Raw genomic sequence first — 20,597 nt, 5'->3', positions numbered from 1 at the left:
AGGACCTTCTATGGGCCGAAACGAATGTTGCCCCCTAAAATTATTCCTCATAAGGCATACATCCCACTAGTTTATTTCAAAATTGGCGAGTCACACTTCCCTAGTTTCCCTTGTAAGTCGTTTGAGAAGAACAAGTAAAAAATAAATCCATTATTTCTTCAATTTATAAAGTGAAAGGAAAGTTAGTTATGATTTTTCTAGTAGTTTTTTTTAAAATCTTATCTATAAATTGCTTCATAAGTTTATAGCACTAAAATTTCTTCTACATCATAGCATCCATTACACTTGAAATATATTTTTAATGCTTATGACATACTTCAGAAACTTATAAAATTGGATTCAATGTGTTTGAAAAACAGCAGGCGTTTGTATGGATCAGGGAATTAATAAAAGCATGTTTCGAATATTTTTAAATATATTTTTGAACATCGTAAATGTTACAAAAATTTTAATGACCATAATAATTACTTTTAATAGAATCCATCTTTAACTTTTATTCTCAGTAATAACTATTCAGTTTCTGGAAAAATATTTTTTTTCTTCACTCTAATACTAATTTGTGATTCCTAAACGTAAGTTATCTTCAAGATTTTTTTGGTTCTAAAAATATATATTAAAGATGGCTGTAATGGTACAGCTATTATACATTCTGAGATAATTTATACTCATGTAGAAGGTTCATTCAATATGGAATTTTCCTTACGTCTTTGAAGAGAGTTGTTTCGAACTTCTTTGGGATATCAGCGGGGCTTGACAAACTGACACGTTTAAGGACTTCTTCGTAGATTTGACCGAAGGTTATTCCTTGAACATTACTTGCAACCTGAAAAAAATTTACATTAAACCACGCTTTAATAAATAGAAAACGAAGAAATCATAATAAAAGAACCATTTCTATAGTATAGAATCATTAATAATCTAAGGCAATAAAATGTGTAACTTGTTATATATTCACACCATAAAGATGTTTATAGTCATGGTAATTAAATTCTGATTGTTAATAAAGCAAAAGAGTAATATTTAAATTTATCAATATTTTTAATATCCTATTACGAATATATAGAGAAAAAGAATAAAGTATCTATAAATATAATGATAACTAATTTCTTCAATAATAATGTTTATTTTTTTTATTTTGTTCACTTATTTTATTTTATTTATTTATTTATTTCAATAATGTAACAATTAAGATATTAATTGTTAACATGCAGAAAACATGTAAGAATTATGCTGAAAAGCAAGGAAAGAGTTCCATAAATAAAGTTTCTCGTCTTAAAATTTTAAGTTATTTTTTTCATGAAAATTTTTTTCAGAAACCATTGATGTTTTGATTTTTTCTGTTATATCACATATTTTTCTTTCCCTTCGATCTTTATGTTATAAATATTGTTTTTGAATGTTTACGAGATAAAGATGTTTGTTTGTACAGATATAGAGTTACGTTTACCGGTAATTTCCCAATATGAATAACCATACTGTAATTTTTGATATTAAAATGTCATTCAAACTTAGAAACTACATTTAAAACAATATATCGCCTTTTGAAAATCTCTATTGATTTCCTCTGCACTCTTTTAAAAATTCAGAAAAAAATATAAAAAATCATTTTGAATTTAAAAGAATGTAAAATGCTTTAAATATTTATTTTCATTTTATTTTGATAAAAAAGAACATGAAATTCGGGTTAGGCAAAAAATTAATGCATTGACATGCCTTTCAAAATAATAGAAAAATGTTGTATTCTTACTTGACAAGCATAGTCCTTAAGGTTGCCAACATTATATCCAACAGAACTGTAGAAAATACTTGGAATAAAAGATTCGTTGCTTGGAATGTAGTTGTAACGCTTCTCAATTCCATAACCGGTCAACTCTGTCAATGTGAAAAATAGAAAGGAATTAGTACCACTAACTGAAAGTATCATATGGTGTATCAAAAGTTATTAACTTTTTAGAAAGTAATTATTGTTCAAAAGGCCTAAACTAATAGCACTGGTTGTATATAAAAGTATCATGTTCTTACAAGCATATAACGAAATTTAAATTGTTTACTAAAAACTGTAAAAGTAGCATGAATTAGATTAAAAGTTTAAAATTTGAAACTGTACTGACATTTATAAATTGTAACACATAGTAATTTTATTTATAAAAGCATTCTCACCGTCAAACACGTCCAAAAGAATGTTTTTGGCTTTGAATATTCCACCATCATGCCTCTTCAGTTGAGGATAAACCTTTCTGAGGCGTTGAGAACTGATATAAAAGAGAAATTAGTTTTAAAAACTTTTTTTTTAATTTTTTGTTTCGTAGTCTTTAAATTTAGTGTTTTAAAATACTTACAGACTCTGGTAGCATGGTTGAGAACTGTTTCCGAAAGACTCGAAAGTGGAAGTAACGTAGCTGGCTACTTCCTCACTTGGTTCTCTCCAGCTTAGAGCAGCAATCTGTTCCAAAAGAGCCAAAGTTGGCTGAGATTTCACTAAAACACTGAAGGCGGAATTTCTGACTTTAGGAGGTAATGTCACATTGAAGAACACTGGAACTAACATGTCTTGAACCTGCCAAAAATGTACATATTTCAATTATTTATGTATTCCATTAGTGTAAACAAATTAGAAATGTAGCACTTCCCGTAAGGATTCGTAGGGATTTGGTACATCCAATTGATCCAGGTGTGTGAATTGATTCAATTAACCCAACATTGTTATATCAAATTATGTAACAACAGTTGTAGATTTATTAGAAATTAGATTCATATTGCCTTCAAGATAACCATGGTTTGATTCAGTTTTACTGGTAACTGAACTAAATGTAATCAAATTTGACACAGTTTCACTTAACCCACTTATAACTCGGTTTAGTTTACAAGCTCCAAATAAATTTAGCTTCCCTAAAGCTAATCATATCCCAATTTTAGTCTCCGATTTAGATAAACGATTCTTACTTGTCTTGGAGATCTACCAGCAAGGTTGTGGAGGGCGAAGATGGTCGATGTCTTGATGTAGTCGACGTAGCTGATGGTGAGTCCAGGGAAGATACTCCTGTCTTTAGGGTTACCGTGGACGTACTTTCTCAGAGTGGGCAACACTTTAGGCAGTCCTGTGAGGGACAGAGTTTCGATGTAAATTACCCTCTTGGCCTTGTTTTGAGTTTTGAGAAGAGAATCAGTTACCCTCTGGAGAAAAAAAATTTACTTATTAATTATTTACGAAAATATAAAAGAATATTCACCTTAAACTTGCATTTTACTTTAAACTTAGTTAATGTCTACTAGAAAGAAGATATTACTTTCTTCGGAAAATATCGGACCAAATATAGGCTAAAAAATCTATAGTTAAAAAATGCATTGTATATAAATTAGAAAATGCCTGTCAGATAAAAAACCAGAATATCAACAGTTCTTATAGAAAGCATTAATTAAAGCTTACTGATGGATTATGATATAAAATCTTCAATTCAAAGTCTTGTCATGCTTAACATAATGCTAGTTAAATGGGAGATTTCAGTTTTTCTTTTAAGAAAATTTGAATTTTTAAAGGTAGAAAAGGAAATCTTCAAGTTAAAATTTTATTATGTTTGACTCAGAATTTGTCAACTAGCTATGTGAAACAATCAGTTTTTCACGAAAAAAGAATTAAAAAGTATAGAAGAAACTCTTCAACATAGAGTATATTATGCTTAGAAACAAAATACTACAATTGAAGTAATTTTTTTTTAATAACTTTTTTTCGAAAAATGTATTTAGATAAAAATAATGTAATAGAAAAAAATATTCAATTTAAAATTGTATCATATTTAACCCAGAAATTTTCTAATTTTCAAAAAAAATGCTGTGTATTTAACATTACATTGATTATTTAGTGATTTAAAATTAATTTTTTGCACATTTTTCGTTTGATAAAATAAGAGCTGCAACTGATTTATAGTGTTTTAAATTTGATATAGTGTTTAGTTATTTAGTGATTTAAAATTAATTATTTGCATTTTTCGTTTGATAAAATAAGTGATGCAACTGATTCATAGCGTTTTAAATTTGATATAGTGTTTAGTTATTTAGTAATTTAAAATTAATTATTTGCATTTTTCGTTTGATAAAATAAGTGATGCAACTGATTTATAGTGTTTTAAATTTGATATAGTGTTTTCAAGATTTAAAAGATTTCTCGTAAATTTGGATATTTGCAACTCGAGAAGAAGAGAAGTGATTATGCCTATCTATGTGATTTAAACTGTTTTAATTGGATACCTGGAAGGGACTCTACGCGTGTGTGCTAAACCTGATTGGCTTTTGAATTGACAAATGTCCCATTATACCTACGATGACGTCACTTGCGGGTATCCTATTGTGAAACCACCGAAAATTGGTTCACTATTTATATCCACGTTACCAAATGTTAATCAAGCCTTATGATCTCTGTCATTTTGTCAGTAAAATGTTAGGCATTTAAATTTTGTTTAGAAAATATAATGTATTTATGAGTTTTAGCCAATGATATTTGACGTATCTAAGAGTTTTTGTAAAAATTGTGTGGTTCTTTTTCTTACATCGATGAATTGGTTGGCAACTCTCTCTGGACATTGCAGATACATGTGGAACTTGTCACTGCCTTCTTTCAATGGTTCCGATTGGGATTGGGATTGCCACATGTTCCTCAAACTGTAACTCTGTTGACTAGATTGAAGGTTTTCTTCATCTTGTTCTGGAAGGGGGTATGCGCACATTCTGCGAATGACTCGGGCCACTGCCATGTGAGCAGCGGAGTAGAACAAAGTATATCCAGTTGTCTCTGGGATTTTAGCACTGAGGAGTTTCTGCAAAAACGAAATCATTTCATTAGAATATTCACTTTTGATGGACTTTTCGTTCTGAATACAATAGTTTGAACGAAGTGGAAAATAAATTCTTTTGGGGAAAAAAGTAATTCACTTAAAGCTTATTTTTTTAAACTCTTTCTAATATGTGCATTACCTCTTTAAGACTTCAGTTGAGTTAATAGATAGTGTACAATTCATATAGCCCGTGACTGACAATTTTTTAATGCACTTTGACAAAGTTTTTATGAAAATCACTTGATCCTTAAAAAGTACTTTTAATAAACCTTTACGGCTTTCATAATTTCATTTTTTTTCTTCATCATACTAAAACAAACAAAAAAATTACATATCCAAATTTAAAATAAAATAAAACATTTAAATTATCTCATGTTTATGATTTAATTTAAACTTATTTTCTGAGTGAATAAAAAAAAATTTGATATTGGAATTGAAGAATTTTGAAAAATGCGTTTTATTTGAGAAAAAAAAACGGTGGAATATTTAGTTAAACAACAATTATTAAGCCATTATAGACTATTCCTTAAAGATCAAAATCAGCATTAAATGCAATTTGAAACTTTTTTTTAAATATATAATTAAGTTCAATAACAGATTTGAATTAATGGAAGAAAATCTTTTTTTTTTCCTTTGCAAAAATTAATACTCACTGAGAGCTCGGTTATCGTCTTTGCAGTGGGATGGTGAATGTTTTGTGGCAGAGCTTCCAAAACGGATTTTGATTCCCAGAATGAGATTTCTCTCACATCGATGTCGATGTTTTCATTGATGTGTGTCACGATAAAGGTAACGGAATCGTCAGTTCCAACAGTTGGCAAGATATCCAACCAGAGTTGCCTGCAACATTATTAATAAGTTAATCTAATATACTCGTCAATCTGTCAAAAAAAGAAACAATTAAAAATAAAACAATCATTAAGGAAAAACGCAAAGATATTGTGAAATGAAGTGACCTAAAAAAGAATAAATTCTTATTTGTTGATGAAAATTTCCATTACTTTTAATTCCTATTTGGTATCCTCATACCAAAAAAGAAGTTTTTCGCACTCAGTACCCGCACTTTTTCATGCGCAGAAATAAAATTCTCGTTTTTGATGATTTAGCGATTCTGTAGCTAAATTCCGTTGTTTTTATCAATCATTTTATTACAAAAACTTAAATTTTTTTAATCTCTCAAATCTTCGACGAAACTTCGTCCAAGATTTGACGAACAATTTGATTCACTCACTCACGTGTCATTTCGATGCATCGTCAATCAGGTTTATTCTGTTTTAATTACTGAAAATAACAGAATTCTTATTTTTTCTTTATATTGTTTTGCCTTATCAAATATTGGATCCAATTATGTTAATTTATTAAAATTCGTCTTTTGAAGCAAGTGGGGAGAACAATCCCCTTAATTTGATAAAAGTTCAAGCTTGAGCCGTGATGGCCCAGAGGATAGAGCGTTCAACTTTCATTGAAGTGAACCGGGTTAGAATCCCAGCAATGGCCGGTTGATACGAATCCGCATCCGGCTTGCACCAACCACAGTGCTGACGTGAAATATCCTCAGTGGTAGACGGATCATGGGTAAGTGTTCCTTTGCCGTCAGGCTAACCGTGGGAGGTTCTCGTGGTTCTCCCCTCCATTTAACGCAAATGCGGGTTAGTTCCATCACAAAGTCTTCCACGAAGGCAAAATTTCTCCCAATACTTGATCCAGGAGCTCCCTTGTCTTCTGGATTGGGCTCAAAATTACAAGGCTACGGAGTTGCACCTTAGTAGTCGCGAACTCAAAAATTGGGTCGGCTGTTCAACGACGGTTATAAAATAAAATAAAAAAAGCTCAAGCGGAGCATTTTCGAAGAAATGGTTACGTCAGTAACAAGGAAATTTTCATGAATTGTGTCTATTTTTTTACAGTGTTTAGAATTACCTGCTTTTATATTTTAATCGAAACCCTACAAATTTATAAAATAATTTTGAAATTTAAAGTATTATATATTATTTTTTAATTTTTAAGTAATGCGTATGCTTAAAAAATTATTTCTTTACCTTACGATTTTTTCTTGTTCGGTTGCTGTTTCCAGTTGGTGATAACTCTTAATGAAATCTCTGAGTGTTCTGAAATCGCCAATCTTGAATCTCTGCATTATTTTTTGAATGGTAACTACATTTCTTCCAACTTCTTTTGATTTTTCACTCTGGTTTTCATCAGCTAAGATGACGTCAGCAGTTTCTCTCAGTAGTCTCTTCGCATCGTTAATTATTTCTCGCGTTTGTGGGTACTGGCAGAGATCTTCCCACTCTGAAAACAAAAATTTACAAATTTTGCATAAATTTATCATAAATTGAGACGAGGCTTATATACCAATAAACATATTGAAAAGCTTTCAAAATATTATAATCAAGCTTAAAATTATATATTTCAAAACTTAAATTTAATTGTTTAAGAAAAAAAATTGGCTCACTGGTTGGAAAAAAGTTTTGTTGTTCGAGAGCACTTTTATAATTATAAAATAAAGCATTTTCTTGAATATATATATAATAGGCTATCTCAATACTTGTTAAATTCTCATAAATTGACAGTTTTGATATATTTACTGTTATTCATATCTGCTAAGATCAATCCGTTCATTTATTTTGTTTATGAAAATATCGTAAATTAATTTTTCGCAATTACCGTAATCTAATTTTCTAATACGGAAAAGTTTGCGAATTTTTTAAACAATAAAGCAATATCTTTATTAATGTTTAAAAATTGTTTGTTTTAGTATCCAAACAATTCCTTACACTAGTATATTTAATTTAAAATTAAAGTTTTGCTTAGAGTATAAAGTGACAAGCAGGAAAGTTTTCATTTTCCTTAGCGAAGAGTTTTTGAAAAATTCATTCAAATGTGAAAAATCTTGCTAAAACTGTAGCTTTTAAAAAAATAGTAATTTTTTACATGTTTAAAAATTACTTGTTTTAAAGTCTTAGCAATTCTTTAAATTACATCGTATATATAGATTGAAATTGAAGTTTTGCTTAGAGTTTAAAATATTCAAGCAGAGAAAGTTTTATTTCTCCTGTCGAAAAACTCTGATGAGTTGTCTTAATTGCAGACGAAAGAAAAAATATAAATTTTTTTTTAAAAATCTTAATGGAATTAGTTGTTCTTATTCACCTGATTCTTGAACTTCTTGTGTAAGATCATCGAGGTCTGTTTTAACTAACTGCTCTTTATTGTAATCCAATTTTTCATTATTTGCCATCTCATACTCGAGAGTAGACCTATAACAAATAAAGGAGACTTTTGTAAAAGACACTTAACATGCATTAAAGACAATGCAATGAACATGTAATAAATGGCATGCAATGAAGTAAATGGTTTACAAATAAGGAAAAAATAAAGAAGAGTTACGTAAGGGAAAAAAATGTTAAAGAAAAAAAATGAATAACGGAGAGAAAAACAATTGTTTCATTGAGATCGAGTTAAAGGGGGAACAACATAATAGCAGCCTGTAAAAAAAAGAGAGATTTTTTTTTATAAATTCAACAATGATTCCAATAAATTTAACTTCTTATCTTATTGTGTAAATTTTAATCTTCATTTTACCATGTTACAAATACAAAAATTCTAAAAATTAGACCTCTCAATATAATGTTTATGACTTAGTTTTTAAATTATACATAACTTGCTGTACTCAAAGGTAAAAAATAATCATTAAAATTTTATTCGGTCTGATTTTTTTTACAGAATGTAGTTTTCGTTGCTCGTAAGATTTAAAAATAATAATAAAAACTCACAAAATGGCGGCGTTTTGAAAATTTAATTTTAGTTGTTGTAGTTCATTTACGTCGCACTAGAGCTGCACAATGGGCTATAGGCGACGGTCTGGGAAACATCCCTGAGGATGATCCGAAGACATGCCTTCACAATTTTGATCCTCTGCAGAGGGGATGGCACCCCAGGTTCGGTAGCTCGACGACCTGCACGCGATCTTTTTTAAAAGAAAAATGACACAAAATAAATTTTTGTTGATTACTGAAAAGCAGTCGAAACAGTTTTTAAAACTCCTATGTGGAACGAAAACTATATTTATTGCGAACATTGTGACGAAATTTTAAACCAGTGCTTAAAATTATAACCAGTGCTTAAAAAAAGTGTCCCCAACTCCCTTTAAAATTGAGATACGATTAAAATCAACTCACTCGACTGTGACATCCAAGTCTTGTTCATAAACATTGGCGAGGTGGGTTTCTTTGGTGTAAACACTGTCAAAGATGAGGATTTTTGGGAGTCTGTCGGAAAGTTTCAAGTTGTGTTGTTGTGTGAAAGACCTCTTGATCAAACCGTGATGCTATACAGAAAAATAAAACCATAAAACTACATGATAAAAAAAAATATTATAAAATCAGTTAAAAAATTAATTTCGCAAAAAGATTTTTGCCTAATTAAGAATACTGGATATCTACACCGAAGAGCCATTACATTACGACCACCCTGCTAATAGCATGTAGGACCACCTTTAGCCCTCAAAACTGCTAGCACCCTCAGTGGCATTGATTCCACAAGGTGCTTATAGGTAGTCTGAGGTATCTGGTATCAAGCGCTCACCAACTTGCCCTGCAATTCCCTCACATTGCGAGGGGGTAGCGTGGCAGCACGAATTTGGTTTTCCAAGTAGGACCACAAATGCTCTATTGGATTAAGGTCAGGTGAATTTTGGGCCAAGACATGACTTGAAAGTCACTGGAATGTTCCTCGAATCAATCCATGACGATTCGACCGTTATGAGATGGTGCATTATCCTGTTGGTAAACACCATCCCCCGCAGGAAAAACTGTTGCCATGAATGGGTGAACCTGGTCTGCAACTATGTTCAAGTAGCTTACAGACGTCAGGGATTGTTCTATGAGAATTATGGGTCCTAATGTGCCCCTTGAAAACATTGTTCTTGGGCGAGAAACCATGAAAACCTGGGCGAGCCCATTGTTTTAGATGGAGGTTGGTCATAATATAATGGCTCTTCGGTGTATTTAAAAGAAATGTTAATTTCTTAGAAGCGAATTTAAAAGAAAATTTTGTAATTTTGCTTCAAATGTGATTTTAAAAGTCATAAATGTGATTTACTACAGTTCATTGGTTTTGTAGTGCATGAGACAAAAAGTTATGTTCTGTTGAAATTGAAACAGATGTTTATCACTGTATTTATGAGTACCAGCACATATCCATGATTGAAACTGTGATTCAACCTGTTTTATCATAGGACTACTAAAATCCAATTAACTAAAGAAAACTAAACTCAGTGTCACGACAGCCCATAGAAGGCCATTGCCTACTGTGCCCATCTCAGTTTTCTTGACCTTGGGCACCAGAGTGCAGGAGCAGATGTTCCAGTTAGGTGGTCAGTCTCGCGGAAACCCCAGTGTTTAGTCGAAGAATATATAATGTGAGAAGAAGTCTAGCTCCTCCGATACGTAGCAGGGGCCAGCAAAGTCCCGCTGTATGACAAGAAAAACGCCAAAGGTTTTTCAGCCAACACATGCGCACATCTTTCATCCATCATAGCGTCTCTAAACTTGTTTAACAACAAATTTTTCGACATCTTTAAAGTGACTGTTTAAAGTGACATCTTTAAGTGACCGATATCTATTTAAACTACACACTATGTTAAAATAATAAATTATATTTATTTTTTAATGAGTTCGTCACAAGTAAATATTTTCCTTGTTTAATAAGTAAACCTTTTTCAAAACCATATAAGTCTGTAAAGAACAAGAGTAGACGGGGTTTGAGTCACTTTTCATTAGCTGTTTACATGAGTAGGGAGAGACAAGGAGAAAGGTGTTAGTTGGGAGCGGAGAGGAATGGGGTCGCTTATGGGGTAAGGACGGAGGGACCCTCAGTAAGGAGGCAGGTTGTTTTCCTAGCAATACTTCCGCACCTCGATGGAGGCAACCGTTGCTTCCGGAACAGGTTTACATGGGGGCCTATGAGAGCTGGTCTTCTTCTCACTTTAGTTCCCAAGTATGCTTGGTACTCATTTATTGACCCACTGAAGGGATGAAAGGCTGAGTCAACCTTGCCCATCCCGAGTATTGAACCCAGGACCTGTGGACCACTCAGCCACCGGGCGTCAAAAAATCCAATTAACAAGTGCACTTAAAATGCAATGATTAAGTTAGTAATCAGTTTTATTTATTTTGATGGAAGGAAGAACTTATTTTTTTTTTTGTGTGTGTAAAGTAAACCCAGTATATACACACTTTTTCAAAAAAAAAAATAAATTAGTTTCGCTTCACTACTTACAGGTTCGTGTCCATTGGGGCATCCAGACCCAAATCTATTTTCGATATGTTCCTTTGTGCAAACTTCTGGGCATCCCTGTTTTTCGAAGTTGTGGTGGTACTTGTATGCAATGTAAGGAACTCCTTCAAAGTTGTCGAATCGACTGATGTTATAGACGTTCTGGGACTTCGGCCACTCTATGAAAGGACTAACGGTTATGGCATAGTGAGACTTGTACTTGCCTGCAGGAGAGCTCTGTAAAAAGTAACGCGATTGTATTTTTTTTTAAATCATAAAAAAAAAAATTCAGTGCAAAAAAAAGGTTTTACTGGTATGGAAAATTATACATTTTCTATTACAATTTATTTTATTTATAATTGTACAATTTATTTATTTTTAATTGTAAATAATATAAATGGTATCGAGTGAACGAAAATTAAAATCTTTTGCAGTGCTGACTAACTTTTAAACTAAAAAGAGTAATTAATTGGATAGTTGCACGGTTAGAAATATCGTGATACGTAAATCATGATATCTTCGAAGCTTGATGCAACCTTAATACGGTGATATGTGGAAAATATCGTTAAAATCCTTTATTAAATTGCATCGAATTTTGATGGAAACTAAACTTTTATTTAATCAACATATTTTTTTAATGAAGAGGAAATGGCTGTTGGTGTATCTGTATAACGTCCTTTAACTTGGACACCAATAAAAAAAATCTATGCTACTAAATCATTCTCGCTTGATGGTAAAGCAAAATTTCTACTAAAGCATTCTCGCTTGATGGTAAAGCAAAATTTTCACCCATGAAAAAATCTATGTTACTAAAGTATTCTCGCTTGATGGTAAAGCAAAATTTTTACCAATAAAAAAAATATATGTTACTAAAGTATTCTCGCTTGATGGTAAAGCAAAATTTTCACCAATAAAAAAATCTATGCTACTAAAGTATTCTCGCTTGATGGTAGAGCAAAATTTTCACCAATAAAAAAAAATCTATGTTACTAAAGTATTCTCGCTTGATGGTAAAGCAAAATTTTCAATTAACTTTACAAAAAAATATAATGAAAATAATTTTCATGGCCATTCTTAAAAATAAAAACACCTCAAATACTTTTCTTTTTACTTTATAAGTCCTGTGTACTTGTGTACATATTCATTCCGGTTAAGTATTTCTATTAAATGAGTTTATTTTTGAAGAAAAAAAAATTCTTTTTGAAGTACTCACCCTTGTAAGGTTGTACGTGATTGGCCATTCTTTCACGGCATCGCTTCCGGTGTACTTCTCGTCAATGTGCACTTGAAGATTTCGCCAAACAGTTCTTCTGATCTTTTGTGCAAGCAAAGATTCTGCTGTATTCTGACTGTATTCGACAATCTGTAGCATGAAATAAGTAGCGTGATCAGTAGTGTTATTTGGTTAAGGGATTTGTTTTCAAGTAAGTTTTTTGGCACTTTATTCTTATGTATTAGTCTTGATTTTAAAACTTTTGTATTTGCTTAATACATTTTATATTTTGTATTGTATTTTCTCTTCTTGCTGGACTTAAGCAAAACCTTTGGAATATTGAGAGAGAAATTTAGACATTTGACGTGCTCTCTCGCTAGAAAAGGTTTTGCATTTATGGCTTCGGAGCTGGTACCCCCTGAAGACGTTAGCTTCGGTTGTCGTATTTTTTCATAATTTTCATTTTTAATTGTTTCGTTTGTTTCAGTTCCATTTGGAATTTCAGCTGCAAAAATAGAGCGTTTTTCCGATGGAAGTATAGTTTTTAATTGCTTTACTTATTTTGAATTCTTTTCTTATTAACATAAAATAAGTCATAAGACAAACAAAAAAACTCTTCTTTGCTTAAAAAACACATTAATGCTAATATATTTTAATAATTTTAATTTAACCAATTAATTTTTTTAAAGTTACTGATTAATTATCGAAGATTAAATTATTATTATTAAATTATTAAAGATAAACTGAAATTGGCAATTAAATGGTATAGAATATTTCAGCCTAAAAAGTCTAAAGATTAATGAAAATCATCCGTATTCTTACACAAACTTAGAAAGTATACAGCTCTTTGTTTCGTTTTTATGTATTAATTGGCATGCCAGAAAGAAAAAAAACTTTCTTTCATGCAATGAAATATTTTATCAAGTCATGTATGATTTCTTTTGGTATTTTTTGCGCATTCCTTACTTAAATTTATAAATTTAAATGGGTTTTTTTGGGTTAATGGCGGGCAATTGGGTCTATTTCCCATTAGCCTCAGAAATGCCAGAATTGCTACTCTCTTATCGTTACCCAGTGAGCACCTATGGCTAAGTCACGACGGTGGAGTAGCGTCACCCAAGTCATACAACCACAAACCCGTTTATAGGGTGGGTTACATTCACACACAGAAGAAGGGACATAGAAAACAGAGAGAGAAAGAAACATCCATGCCCTGAGCGGGATTCGAACCCGCAACCATCGGCTCCGCAGTCAGGCACGCTAACCACTCGGCCACCTTAACTTCATTACATAGATTATTACTCCCTGGTGGAAAAATATCAGTCTTACCTTTCCATCTTGATATTTGGCATAAGTTGGAACTTGCAACTCCTCTCTCAAAGAATTCTGTTCATTGTATTCAAGAAGCTGAGTTTTGCTTGACACTCCAGGCAAAGAACCACTAGCTTCTACATGATCGAACTGCGAAAGTAACCTCAGTTTTAAAATTTTTTTTTGCATAATATTCATTAAACAAAACTTTTGATGTGATAGAAAAAAAAGGAAATTTCCAATAATTTTAATAAAATAATAAAAGACATTTCAAATTAACGATAATAATTGTTTCATTTCCGAATTATTACAAAGACAAATTACTTTACTTGTATGATAACCAGATGAATAATTTTGGAAAAATATTTATTTTTCAGCATTATTTTGTCGATTTATGCAGTAACAATAAAAGTTTGTGTAACTAATTTGAATTATCTTTTAGAAATTTTATTTGATTGTAAGTAGGAAATATTTTCTTAAGCTAAAAAAATTTGATTTCAGATTCTGAAATTTGAACAATTTTCTTTTTCACAATCATGTTTAAAGAGCCTTTTAAATCAGTAAAAAAAATCGCTCAAAAATTTCAGTAAGCTTGTAAAAAAGCTTATACTCCTGTTTGTGAAATTATTTGAAAAAAAAATTTCTGTTTACTGTATATCAACTAAACAATTTAAATGCAAATATCTTCAACTACAAATGTTAAATTTATTGAATGTTATTTTTTTATTTAAATTTTTTTGCTAAGTTTTAAACACAAAATTAAAATAAGTTCGAAAATTATTTGATTCAATAGCGAGATTTCGCAAATTTATATTAGCTTCCATACTCTCCCGTAAGTTAGATTTAGAGTAATTGCATATGCTTCAGTTAGGGGGAAACACACCTGCCCCAGTGACAAAATATCAAACTTCCTTAGGTAAAAATAAGAGATTTTGCTCAAATCTGTAAGTTAAACGCGCTAACGTCGTGGAAGATCAGTTTAACTTCTATAGCAAAATCAAAACAAACATTCATTTACAATGGACGTAGACTATCTCTTTAAAGCTGTGGCATACTATTTAAGATGCCTTGCTCTAAGTAAAACTGTGGCTCTGTGAGCGGAAAAATTTGGTAGACATCAGATTTTGATGAATTCAGCGATTAAAAATGCAGCATATTATTATTATTATCATTAATAATAATATTTTTAAAAAAATATTATTGAAATTTTATTAATTATTAAACTTTTTTTAATTAAATTGTATAGTTAAAATAAATAAAATTTTTAATTTTAAAATAGTGAAAATATATTTAGTTTCTTACGAAACTAGTTGGCCATTAGACAGCCATAATGTTAAACAAAATTCAATAAAATTATTTTTTTTTATAACATGAACCAAGTGTTCTAAGATCACACGATTCATTTCTAAATTTCATCTATACGTTTCTTCAAAATCTAATTCCATGTCTATGCTTTTAGTTCGAAGACAGGCTTAAACAGAAACTAACACTCAACAGCTATAAACAGCTTGCTTGTAGCTTGTCTTTATAGCGTAAATCATGCCAACACAACGTAAATATACGTAACATCTAAAATAAACGTGAGCATGTGCAATTGTTTTAATCTTACGAAAGGGAGTATACAGAAGCTTACGTATAATTGGGTATAATATGAAAAAAGCACAACTACTTCCACTTACTAGGAATAACATTTGCCTTTTAGTTTAATTAATAAACTGAGTTTTAAATATGCTTACTAAATTCATAAACTTCGGTAAAACAACAATATAAATTATTTCCAAAGGAACTAGACTAATACAATTCCAACCTGGCGAGTAGTGACTTATAACCAGACACTTCGTTTGATGCTTTTACATGTTGCTAGAAATCAGGTTCGCAGAAAATGCTGTTTACTAGTTAAATTTAGTAGGAATAACACGATCTGTGACGTAGGCTATAGTATACCCAATTGCGAAATCTCTAATGAAAGCAAAATATATAAAAATTGTATTGTTATTCACTTAGATTAGATTTGAATTAGATAACTTGTTATTGAGTAATTTGAAAATCTGAATGGTTAAGGAATGAGCACGTTGTAAGATTTTGTAGCAAGCGCTTTTATTTTTCTCTACTTTTAATAGTACGCCAAAATCTTAAAATGATGTTCCATAACTTTATGAGAATGAAAAACGTTTAAATATTGCAATTTTGCGCAACCTCTTACCGTCCAAAGCTAAAAAATTTTTCCTTTTTAAGGTGGCCAAACTCATAACTCTAAATTATTTTCCCCGATTTATCTCAAATTTAAACTGCAAATTTAAAAATTATATTATTTATATTTATGAAACGTAAGATTATTTCATTGCACTGTATATTTTTTTTAACATAAAACATTTGCATGTAATTTTTAATGAGCTATTTTTGGGAAATTCGTTATACCAAAAGTACTATGCAATATTTTTTGCCACCAGAGGGACTCTTTAAACGACTTTTTTTTTACTTGAAGATGCGCATAGAAAATTAATTTATTTTGCTGAATCTTTAAATAATATTTTTAGATTGAAAAATATACTATCAACTGCTTCCTGTTATTTCTATGCATTTAAAACTTGATAGTTCAAATTAGCTAAATCGTCACTTAACACGTTTTTCCACGAATTTTAACTTTTATAATTTAATTTATGCTTAATTTGTACGAAATGTAACATCAAAACATCTTACTTTGAGGACAAGTTCGTTTTCTGTCTTGGCGAAAATTATGACTTCTCCAAAAATGACTGCTTTAGAAACTTGGGAGCTGAGGCCTGGAACACCAGCTGTCATGTTGATAGTCAAACCATACAGGTGAGACAGTCCAGGATGGAACTCTGTGGAACACCAGCATTTATAAGTCAGATAATTTTTGATTTAAACTTTAAAATGGATGATAAATTTGGAAAATTTAATTTATTATTTTTATGTAAGAGTAGAGTAATATGTATAACAAAACAACAAGCAAAATGGCATAAACTGCAGCAGATAAATTATAAATAATTTAAATTTTTATCCAATGCCAAAGTATATTACGTTTTCTATATTTTTTATTAAAAATTCCGTGGGTACATTTGTTTTTCAAAAGAAACTATTTTCATGCTAAACTAATATTGTAAATCTAATAAGTAAAAGAATGAATTAAATCAGTTTTTATTACTTCTTTAAACTTGTGATAAAATCCAAATCCAAAAAAGTAATTTTGAAATATTGAATTCATTTGCTTTTAGCAAGTGAAAATAAGAACAAAATTGACTTAAATTTTTTTTTGTTCAAATCGTTGATTTGGTACTAATAATTTAAATATATTGAAAAGAGCTTAAATTAGACTTACGTGGGTATCTCAGTTCATGTTCGGCTGAGTGGTGCGCATCTGAAAAGTAAATAGTTTCAGTAAATTTGTAACATTTCAATGAATTAAATTTTTTTTACATTCTCAACCAAGTCATAGTTTAAATGTTTTCGAACTAATTCTCAAACTCCTAAAAATACTATATGTCGAATATCTGCGTATGTTTCATGAAAGCTTTATTTCATATATATTGAGTCTTTATTACAAATCGTGATTCAGTTACTTTTGCTTTATATAATATGAATTCACAATAAATAATTAAGAAATGGATTACTGGAGCGTTAGACATCTGGAAAAAAAAAGTTTTAAGGAATTTTCATTATTTAAATGAAATAAACTGTTTACATTCATAACTTAGTTATAGCCTTAATATTTTCCAACTAAATCTCAAACCTCTAAAAATAATTAAAATATCCACATTTGGCTTATCAAAGCTGCAATTTATATACACTAAAAATTTAATTAAACTCGTAGTTATTAAATATTTTTCCTACATAAATAAAGTGTACTGTGCGAAAGAGTAGAATAAATAATTAAAAATAATTCAAAGGTTAAAGAGTAACAAAATGTAATAACTAAAAATAATTTACAACTCCTATGTCATTGTAACAATTCCAAGGAAAAAAATTCTCAAAAAAACTAGTTAATTACATTATTTTTTATCACATAATTAAGTAGTTTCCGATTCATGATGTTTCTTCATCCACTATAAATCCGCCAGATATAAGTTAAGATAGCGTTACTGTACTTATTGCAGTGTTTGAAAATTTATAATAATTTAAATGTATTTAGTCATTGCCTTTATATGATAAAAAAGGAATTCTTAAAAAGTTCATTGAAAATATACGTTTGATAAATCAATTTAATAACGCAAAAATTAGTTAATATGGAAGTTAAACGTTAACTAATACTTAATTTTAAAAAGCATAGGTGAATATTGAAGCAATATTCAGTACAAATAATTTTGAAATTAAAGTTGAAATTTTTAATTCTTTAAAATAAGTCTTTTAAAGAGAAAATTTAGGTAATGAAAGGTTTAGAAACAGCTTTCGTGGTATTTTAAAGCATTAAAAACGTCTTGAAACTTTAATTATGATTTTTAATTACAAGATTACTAACAGTTAATTATTGAGATATATACTTACAAGCCACTCCAAGTACAAGGAACGCTATAGCTGCGAGGAACTTCATGTCTGGAAGAAACCGAAGTCAATTCGAACGTTTGAGATTTCGAGTTGGTTTTTATACTGTTCAGCAGAGATTTGTGCGATAATATTGAAACAGAAATATCAAGCGCTGAGTTTTCAGAAAATTTAAAAAGCTCTTCGATTAGATAACGATTCTCAGACGAAAGGTATACCTTTGCTTATACTAAGAATTAATCGAACCCAACAAAATTTATTAAAAATTACATCACAAAATGGAAAGAAAAAATTACAATCAATGTTGCATAATTCGCAAACAAAATGTTATAGGAAATGTTTATATGTATATGTTTATATGTATATATTTATATGAATATATTTATATGTATATATTTATATGTATATATTTGTATAAATGTATGTATATGTATCAAGTAAGTAATCAAGTATGAATGTATCAAGTATGTAATGCATCAAGTTTAGTTGAACTAAGTTTACTTGTCATATGTCGAAGAATTAGACAAGAATTAAATCAATTTAGCGTCGTGAAAAGGAAAAAAAAACTTTATTTTTACTTGCACAGAATAGGAATGCATGTTTGAAATTTGTTAAAACGTATATTGTAAAAATTCCGGATAAAATTACGGTATTAAGTACCGGATCTTTGAAAGCATCATCCATAAAACTCATTTTACCATAAAACCCATTTTAACATAGAATTTATTTTAACGGTAAAATATTATACCTTAATTTTTACACTAATACTTATTTAAACAGTGTTGATAAGTGATTTTACAGTAATCATTACTAATAAAATAATGTTATACCGGTTTTTTTGTCCCTGGGAAAGTGGACTTCACAATCAGTGGCGTGCGCAAGGGAGGGGTTTAGGGGTTTGAACACCCCCCTTGAGCTCAGACAAAATGGCAAAAATAAACATTTTAGTAGAAATTATGCGGGAATTATTTTTTAAGGCTATATATTTTTATTTGCCTTATTTCTACCTTTTTATCTCACGGTATTTCTCAGAATACTGAAAAAAACACTTACTATAATAGGCTTGTACTTTTGAAACTAAATTCACGTGATACTGTTATGAACTGTTTTCTTTCTGTTCTGCCAGTCGCGATAGTTTTCGAGACTGGCTGTCATTCGCGAGGTCTTTACGCGATGATTCTGGAATCTTAGACGTTCTGTCGTCTTTGAGACAATTCGAGAATTTTGGAGATGCGGTGAAAAATTATATAAAAAGGGGAACGGAGTACAATGTAAGTTTTTCTGTTGTACAGAAATGTGATACTTCCGTTGAAGAAAACGTTTCTAGCATAACAAAATCTGATGAATGTGAAAGTGGCCCTCAAAGTGTTACTTCTCTCCCATATGACATTGGACTTTTTTCAGAAGATATTACATGCGAGAAGATATTACATTATGTTCTTAAACGTAAAAAATCAAATCAAAATTTAACTAAACAATGTTGTCTAAATAAAAAGTCAAAACTGTCTAAATTAGGGAAATAATAATGCTTTATTACAAACTCGAATTTCTTTTAGTAGCTTCAGAAAATTATGAACACCCCCCTTGAAAAAATTCTGCGTACGCCACTGTTCATAATACTTTACCGTAATTTCTACAGTGTATATTGCCTGCCTTTATAAGTGGCTAAATGCAATTTTCATTGAAGAAATAAAATGAATTCATGCAGATGAATAGAAAAAATTATATTGGCCTTACTTTGGAAAAAAATATTGATTTTTAAAAAAGTCGTATATTTAAAATTTAATTTCTGAAAAACTTTGTGACGAATTTGATGCTAATTTCCCTATTTTACTATTTAAAATTATGTGCAACATTGTATACCATAGAGTTCAAAATATTTTTGATTATTATTAAATGAAATAACAAAAGTATAAAAAATAATTTATGGTATGAACTTAACTTAGGAGAAGCGAATTTTATAATTGTGTTCAGAAAGTTTTCGGTTCGCTTCAAAAGTTCTAGAGATATAGTGAAATACGCAAAAATAAATATTAAAATATAGGGTCAAAACATTAAATTGCTCTCTTGTTCAAGCTATTAAGGACCGTATTTTCTTGATTGCCCCTACACCCCCTACTTACAACATCAAGAATTCGATTCTGTCAAAAAAAGCCGGAGAAAGTAGATTTTTGTGTTGGGATTCATAGTTTAAATTATCGTCTGTTCAAATTAACTAGCATATTTAAGGTTAGATCCTTTAACTATTAAGATTGATCATTAGTACGTAAAAATCGAATCATTAGATTAAAAGTAATTCAGGGTGTTCACTTTTTTATTTTGCGCACTGAGCACATTAAGAAAAAAAATATAGCAGAGAAAATTAGAAACTCTGTGGTAAATTATTTTTTTATAATTTTTTAATTGAATATTGTAACATTGCATATTATATATATATATATATATATATATAAGTTCAAAAT

The 20,597-nt window shown here is 30.1% G+C and overlaps 1 protein-coding gene across 1 annotated transcript in view; it reads right to left on the bottom strand.

The window, feature by feature from the left end:
• LOC107456775 (vitellogenin-6) overlaps nt 1-18,267 on the bottom strand; it is a 29,730-nt gene extending 11,463 nt beyond the window's left edge. The window contains exons 1-16 of the mRNA XM_016074721.3: nt 18,139-18,267; nt 16,976-17,014; nt 16,333-16,478; nt 13,651-13,782; nt 12,322-12,471; nt 11,112-11,345; nt 9,011-9,159; nt 7,983-8,089; nt 6,869-7,121; nt 5,483-5,669; nt 4,545-4,811; nt 2,944-3,174; nt 2,340-2,557; nt 2,161-2,252; nt 1,748-1,872; nt 704-823 (exon numbers count right to left, since the gene is read on the bottom strand). Coding sequence (XP_015930207.1) covers nt 704-823; nt 1,748-1,872; nt 2,161-2,252; nt 2,340-2,557; nt 2,944-3,174; nt 4,545-4,811; nt 5,483-5,669; nt 6,869-7,121; nt 7,983-8,089; nt 9,011-9,159; nt 11,112-11,345; nt 12,322-12,471; nt 13,651-13,782; nt 16,333-16,478; nt 16,976-17,014; nt 18,139-18,184 — 2,496 coding nt within the window. The 5' untranslated portion in view covers nt 18,185-18,267. The remainder of the gene's footprint in view (nt 1-703; nt 824-1,747; nt 1,873-2,160; nt 2,253-2,339; nt 2,558-2,943; nt 3,175-4,544; nt 4,812-5,482; nt 5,670-6,868; nt 7,122-7,982; nt 8,090-9,010; nt 9,160-11,111; nt 11,346-12,321; nt 12,472-13,650; nt 13,783-16,332; nt 16,479-16,975; nt 17,015-18,138) is intronic.
• Between the last annotated feature and the right edge of the window lie 2,330 nt (nt 18,268-20,597).

The sequence above is a fragment of the Parasteatoda tepidariorum genome, chromosome 4 (genome assembly GCF_043381705.1).
Source record: "Parasteatoda tepidariorum isolate YZ-2023 chromosome 4, CAS_Ptep_4.0, whole genome shotgun sequence".
In the NCBI taxonomy this organism is placed as follows: domain Eukaryota; kingdom Metazoa; phylum Arthropoda; class Arachnida; order Araneae; family Theridiidae; genus Parasteatoda; species Parasteatoda tepidariorum.
The sequence above is the reverse complement of the archived record's forward strand: the minus strand, read 5'-3'. Positions and strand labels throughout refer to the sequence as shown.